The sequence below is a fragment of the Dama dama genome, chromosome 25 (genome assembly GCF_033118175.1).
Source record: "Dama dama isolate Ldn47 chromosome 25, ASM3311817v1, whole genome shotgun sequence".
Taxonomy (NCBI): domain Eukaryota; kingdom Metazoa; phylum Chordata; class Mammalia; order Artiodactyla; family Cervidae; genus Dama; species Dama dama.
This window is the reverse complement of record NC_083705.1, coordinates 64,599,986-64,606,925: the sequence shown is the minus strand read 5'-3', so window position 1 is coordinate 64,606,925 and position 6,940 is coordinate 64,599,986. Positions and strand designations below refer to the sequence as shown.

Here is a 6,940-nt window from a genome sequence, read left to right as displayed (position 1 = left end):
GTGATCGCGGAGCTCCCGCCGGCCCCCCCCCGGGCCACCCCCCACCCCCTGCCGCCCTCGCGACTGCGTGTCCGGCGCCGCGGCGCGCGTGGCTGCCCGCGCTCCGGCCGGCGCCGCCGAGGCCGTGGCTCCGCGCTCCCGCCCCGCGGCCGGCTCGCGGCTCCCGGGCGGAGTCCTCGTCTATGTGGGCGCGCTCCTCGGGCCGAGCCGCCGCCGCCGCCCGCCGCCGCCGCCGCCCCGGGGCTCTGCGTCCACGCGTCGGGCGCGGGCAGCAGGGCGCTCGGCGCCGCCAGGCCCGGCGCGGAGCGGGCGGCGCGCGGCGCTAGGGGCGCGGGGCCCGAGCCGGGCGCGGCCGCGGGCGCCGCCGCAGCCATGAGCGGCAGCAGCAGCAGCAGCGGCGGTGCTGCCGCCGCCCCCGCCGCGTCCTCCGGCCCCGCCGCTGCGGCCAGCGCGGCGAGCTCGGGCTGCGGGGGCGGCGCCGGCGAGGGGGCCGAGGAGGCGGCCAAGGACCTGGCCGACATCGCGGCCTTCTTCCGATCCGGTGAGTGCACCCGCGCCGCTGCCCGCGCGCTTCGCCACCGGCCCCCGCCGCGGAGGCGCGGTCCGCGGGCCCCGGCGCGCCGGGTGCTTGCTCGCCCGTCCGCCCGTCGGGCCCGGAGCGCGCCAGCCCAGGCCGCTGCCCTGCACCCGAACACCCGCGGGTCCGGCTGCCCGCGCCGCCCCGAGCGCCGCGGATCGGCCGGGGCGCCGCCGGCTCGCCCTTCTTTTCGCCCCCGCCACCGGCTTCCCGGGTGAAATCTCCCCGACGCCCGCCCCGGCGGCTACCGCTCCACCGGTTGGGGCGCCGGCTCTTTGTCTCCTTCGCGGGAGGGCCGAGGAGGCTGCGGCGGCAGGGACGGCGAGGGCGGAGGCCCCCCTGCCCCCCGGAGGCCGAGCGGGCTGGGGCGGCGGGGCCAGGCCCCGGGAAAGCGGTCTCTCATCGGGGCTCGTCTCCGTGGCCGATTTGTCAGTAGTCCCTCCTCGGCTCCATAAGCAGCCAGGTTTCTTCTCTCGCCTGTCACCTCCCCGGCCTCGATCTACACTTCTGTGAAACGGGGCTGCCGGGGCACTCGCAGCCCGGGGAGGGGAGGAGGGCGGTGATGGCTGAAATGGAGCGCGGCCGGCCGGGCGATGGGTGAGCCATTGTCTCCGGGGGTGGCCCGGGAGGGACACCCTGGGGACGTGTCGGCCCCAGGGGTGGAGGCGCGGGGCCGGCACGCGCTGGGCCTTGCCCGGGAGGCAATGCCGGGGTGGCCCGGTGTCTCTCGGGCGAAGGGGGGGCGGTGGTCAAGGGAGAAGCGAGCTTTGCGATCCGCCCGCGGGGAGCCGGCGCGGGAGGCGTGCAGGGTGTCCTGGGGACCCCGGCGGCGGCGCCTCGTCCCGCCCGCGCCCAGTCCGGTTTGTTCGCGCGTCCGGGCGGCCTCGCGGCCCCGCAAGAGCGGTGCCTAGCGGACCAGGAGCTGGGTAGGGAGGATGCAGACTCGGCACTGGAGAGCCGGGGAGGGCGGGCCGGGCCGAGGCCGGGGCCGGGGGCGGGCGGGAGGGCGCGGGGTGCTGGTGGCGGCTCCCGGGAGGACGTCGGGGGAGCGGCCTGTGACGGGACGCGCACCGGAGCCCGGAGGCTCACGTTTCTTCGTGGCCCCTTTCAAAATCCAGTCCCCAGATCCGGTGAGATCAGTTGGGTAATCCGGGTCGCAGGGAGCAATTTGCAGCGGGTGCGCGATGGTCGGATGCAGAAGTTAGCCTTGCCAGGTAGACCCCTGGTTTAGTAGTACTGTCTTCCCTCGTTTTCTTGATCCTTGCCAGGCGGGGTTCGTTTTGAGTCGTTTTAACAGATTGGTTGTGGCTGGGAGTGACACTCGCTGACTCTGTGCTGTCAGCTTGGGGTTAATACACTCCCCAGTGCTCTCTCTCCCTGTGAGGTCCCCGAGGAAAGCAAAGGTTTAGGAAAACACAAACTCCTTCAAGTGAAAGCCTTTTTTTGTGTGCAACTCGCCCGATAGAGCAGCCCCATCTTACCACTTAATAGCAGACCTGGGACGTCTTCCCTTCATGCCCTGAAGCTAAGTCTAGCCTGTCTTCGCTCTCTCTCTCCACCACCTGTCACAGAATAATAGATTCTGTGCAGAATCCAGCGCCTTTCTCTTAGAAAGGCGTGTGTGCCCTGGAGAGGGAATTTTTGGTGCTCATGAGGCCAGACTTCCTTACATCTTTATTATGCACAGAGAAATCACTTCTTCTGCTTAGAAGAGCCTCAGAAGACATCAAGTTGGACTGGATGCTCCCAGAGTACTTGCTCTCAGTTACTGTGGCTCCCCCCAGGGTTTACCTGTCGGTGGCCAGGGGTCTTGTCCTGTGTTTGCTCCTGTTCATGTTCGCTTTGGGGTAGAACCACTCCGTGCTGCTCACGAGTTTATTCTTTTCTTCCTCACTCCAAAATTGATTGGGCATACTGCCGCTTTCCTTGTTTGACTTGGAATCAGGAACCAGAGCAGATTATAAGTAGGCGGCCATTGTGTGGTCCCATCCCAGGGGTAGCCTAGAACATCTTTTGAATGTGCTTTTCCCTCCTTAGGGCAACCCTGAATTCCTGACCTAGATCTTGGCTCCAGCATCTGGGGCAGCGATAGCTAGCAGAGGGAGGATAGAGGAGAGGGACCATTCAGTTGGATTGATGGGTGGGGGTGGGAAGGGGCAAACGGTTAGACAGATGAAGTAGGGGGACCCTGGGTGGGGACCTCACCTGGTGGAATGGCAGAAGTGGGAGTTTGGAGGGGGATGGCCCTGCTGGGCAGTTTTGATTGAATGTGGATGGTTGAACAGAGAGGTAAAATCGGACATTCTTTCCTAAGATGTAGAACCCAGAAAATAGGTTCTTAACTGACTGGGGTGGACAGATCAGAGTGTGGTGGTTTTTCCATGGTGTTGTGAGCCAGGTGCTTAAGACTGCCAGCCTGATTTAGACAAGGTACTTCTACTGGTTGCCTCTCATTTCTTGGCCCTGGAACTGTTGGCTTGGCCACCTGATTTTCGTGCCTCCTTTTTGTTCCTTGTCCACACTGCAACGATTTAGTTTTATCCTTGTGGTTACTGAGTGAAAACTGGCGACTATGATTGGGTGAAAGAAGGAGAATTTAGCTTATTAGAACTTTTACATAATTAGAGCAGTTCAGGAATAGAATGCAAGGCCATGATTACTGGATGCACTCAAGCAGGGCACTGCCACCTGCCCGGGTTGGGAGCTGGGAACTGGGGGCAGGACTCCTGCACTTGGAGAGGGTCTTGGGGGGGTGGGGTGGCTCTAGGGCTGTTAAACCTCCTTGGACTCTGTGGTTCCCTCTGAGCTCCTAGCACCTAGTGGTCATTCTTTAGTTTTCTTTTCAAAAGGCATCACAAACATGAGCTAGTCCATTAAAAAATTTTTTTTTTAAGTTTACAGAAGAGGAATCAGGCTTCCAGGGAGGTTGAGTGACTTGCTCAGAAGAGAACTCTGGTAGAGTTGGGGTCAGGGCCAGGAAGCATTTCCCTCACTCTGGTACTCTTTCCCCAGTTGCCTGTCATGGCCAGGACTATGCTTACATTAGTTCTCAATCCCGCTGGGACCAATCACTTTTATTGCCAATCTATTTTGGGGCCCTGTTCTTATGACAATAAATCATTCTTTCAGAGCTCTCTATTTAACCTTGCAAGAGTGTGTGTGTGTCTGGTGGGGGTACTTACATAAATGTCTTATTTTTAACCTGCCTGGTATGTTTCAGGTTGGCATTATATGAACGTGTAGAGCATAAGGATGTGTGGTTATTCTGAAAGGTTGTCAGCTCACTGCGCTAGGTTCCTTTCCTTACTAAGTCTTACTTCTGGACCCGTGGCTGCAGCCCTTCTCTTTGCAATGGACTATGTGAAGACACTTGAGTCAGTTACTTAAGGAGAGAGCAGGGTGCATGTCCTTCTATGTTGACATAATGATTTCCTCATGGAATACTGAGGGAACTTGTCTTCAGATTTCTGCTTCTAACACCACTTAAATCCCTGGCCTCTGCTTGCCCTGCTGCTTCTGTGTATATTTAGAAGCCTGGCAGCTTTGGTCTTTGTGAGCACCAGTAATAATTATTGTATTAAAAAGTCAGTCCTTGTTACCCTCAATATTTTGAAAAGGAAAGCAGAAGAAAAGATAGTGAATGTTGGTTTCCCCCTTTTCAGTGACACAGTGAGGTTCAGTTTCAGAGGAGAGTATAGAGGGAGCTGGAAGTATCCTATAAGTGATTTTCAGGAAATCAGAGGACAGTAAAAAAAAAAAAAAAAAAATCATTGAAGGAAACTTTCCATTAAGACCTTGTAAACTGACTTATTGACATAGACAGTTGTATTCTTTCCTTTGCACTTTAACCATGATTCAAATGAAGATTAAGATGAAGCCATTTAAACCGTTTAAATGATTAACCAAAATTTAAATGAAGCCAGTGGTTCTGTTCAAGCTGTGGCATGTGGCTTAAATCTGTTCAAGTGTGTATTAAAAATATGTGATTAGCATGGCCTTTTCAGGCCTTTTAAGTGTTGTGATAAATGTGGGATCTGTTTCTAAGTGAAAGATGTGTTTGGGGCGGTCATAATCTAAATCAGCCGTATCTGATATTTAAGTTTATTTTCTTGACTCTTCCACTGAGGAAATAAAATTTTATCTCATATCCTTGGCGGCATTCCAGAGAAAAGTCCAATTCTTAATCAATAGCCACACTTTGCCTAGTCAAGTCACGTTGATAGGGATGAATTGTGTTGTACTATAAAAAGCCGCCTTAACAACCCCCTTCATTCCTCCTCGGTTCTCTAATGAATTGGTTTTTTATTTCCTTAAGTGCATTGTCTCGACGGATTTTTTAGTGGTGCCGCCGGCAGAACAGGAGCCCCCTCGGTGCGCGGGGAAGAATGGCTGTGGGCGAGAACCCCGCCGCGTTCCCGGGAAAGGGGGCGGCGCCTCCGCCGCGGCTCGGTTCTTCCTCTCGCGAGCGTTGGGCCCGAGCGCCTGGGCGAATGCCCCGGGGGCGGCTGTGCGCGTCCAGAGGACAGAGATGCAGGCTTCTGTATCTTTTCCCCTGGTCCTCAGCCCCGTGCAGGCCGCTCGGGGGTGGGGGACAGGGAACAGGGTTGGCCCAGGGGCGCAGAAAGGTTACGAGGGGTTAGATGGCGCCGGGACGGAGTTCTCTCTCGTTCCACTTCAGATTACGCCGCTGAGCCGTCCAGTCAGCCCTGGGCAAGGGGACGAGCTCGCTCGGGAATCTTCTCAGAGCCCCTTGAGTGTGGGCGGGTGTATTTATTATTGTTAGTATTATTACTGTCGTTCGGCTGGGGCCATTCAAGGTATTACTGTTGCTCTATCTCTGCACTGAGGGCAAAGGAGCAAAAATGGAGAAAGAGTGTGGGGGTCGGGACAAGGCCCCTCTCAGCAGCGCGCTGGCGTGCTGCCTGCTTCCCCTTCCCTGCTCCCCGCCGCCCCTGGGCTCCCGTGTCCACCGCGGAGGCCCTGACTGTGTGGCTTCTGCTTGCTGTCACAGTACCCGGCCCCAGCCCCGGGGCCTCCCAGTGAGGAGACCCCCTGGCTGGAGTTTCCAAGTGAGTGATATTATTGTTAATGGGGGTTCCCGCTCTCCTCTTTACGGGTTGGCCAGTGTCTCAGTCCTATCTTCACTTTCTCACTTGCTAATGGAAGCCTCCGTTTGCTTGGTTACCTTCATTTCCTCCTTTTCGGTTCTCTCTCCCCATAAGGAAGCCCCTGTAAACCCAAGTTCTGCACCCCCTGCCCTCTGGGAAAGGTTATATGTCTGGGCCGAGTTTGACAGGAGGGTGTGTGGGCTTCCCAGGCTTAAGGCCTAGGGGCTTGATGGGGAGAAATGGTGCGACCTCCTGGAGTATTTGGTCTAATGCCAGATGTGCTCTGGCAACATGAAACTGCACTTAGGTCATAAATATATTTATTTGCATTGCGGGCTTCCCTGGTGGCTCAGGCAGTAAAGAATCTGCCTGCAACGCGGGAGACCCATTTTCGATCCCTGGGTCGGGAAGATCACCTGGAGAAGGAAATGGCAACCCACTCCAGTACTCTTGCCTGGAGAATCCCATGGACAGAGGAACCCGGCAGGCTACAGCCCATGGGGTCGCAAAGAGTCAGACACAACTGAGTGACTAAGCGCAGCACACACACTTGCATTGTAGGCTACTAACTTCCTTGATCAGCCACGCGGCTGCTCTTCGCTGGGAGGACTGTGGAGCAGTTTATACAGCAGATCTTGTAGTTTGGAAGGAGCATGCTGTTTGGGCTCTGTCGTAAGTTAGTACAGTTTAGCAGTTGCCCTGACAGAGGAAGCTGGAATGAAAACCTCAGTGAGCAAACAGAATAGTTTCTTGGTCTAGGGTACTTTGGGTTAGTGGTGTCCACCTGAGTCTGTCAGGCTTATTTTCTTACAGCCTATAGGCCTGTTGTGGACAGTGATGAACTGCACTCAGGTTCTCTTTAGGAGGGGTTTCTGCAAGGTCCTGCCCACTGCATGGCCTTCTCTTCTTTACCTTCCAGTTACTTGCTATACTGCCCTGTTCCTGACCGACTGCTGGGAAGGGCTAAGGCCCTTCCTTCACTGCTGCTCTTGGTGGCATTTAAAAGAGCAGATGTGAACAGATGAACTGTGGTATATCCATTCAGCTGATGCTGCGTGAAGGAAGCCTGCCTCCAAAGGCTACATGGGAGTCCACTTGTATGACTTTCTCAAAGAAATAGAACTGGAGGGACAGAGAAGTGATCGGTTGGTTACCAGGAGTTAGAGGGGGGAAAAGGGTGACTCCAGAGGGGCAGTGTGGGGGATGTTTTGAAGGATGATAGCATTTTGCATCCTGGCTGTGGTGGTGATTCTGC

The 6,940-nt window shown here is 56.7% G+C and overlaps 1 protein-coding gene across 2 annotated transcripts in view; it reads left to right on the top strand.

The window, feature by feature from the left end:
* Positions 1 to 372: 372 nt before the first annotated feature.
* Positions 373 to 6,940, top strand: part of TRIO (trio Rho guanine nucleotide exchange factor) — a 353,621-nt gene continuing 347,053 nt past the window's right edge. The window contains exon 1 of one of the 2 annotated variants that reach the window (XM_061129325.1): positions 373 to 541. In XM_061129325.1, coding sequence (XP_060985308.1) covers positions 373 to 541 — 169 coding nt within the window. The remainder of the gene's footprint in view (positions 542 to 6,940) is intronic. The other variant, XM_061129326.1, reaches the window with a different exon arrangement.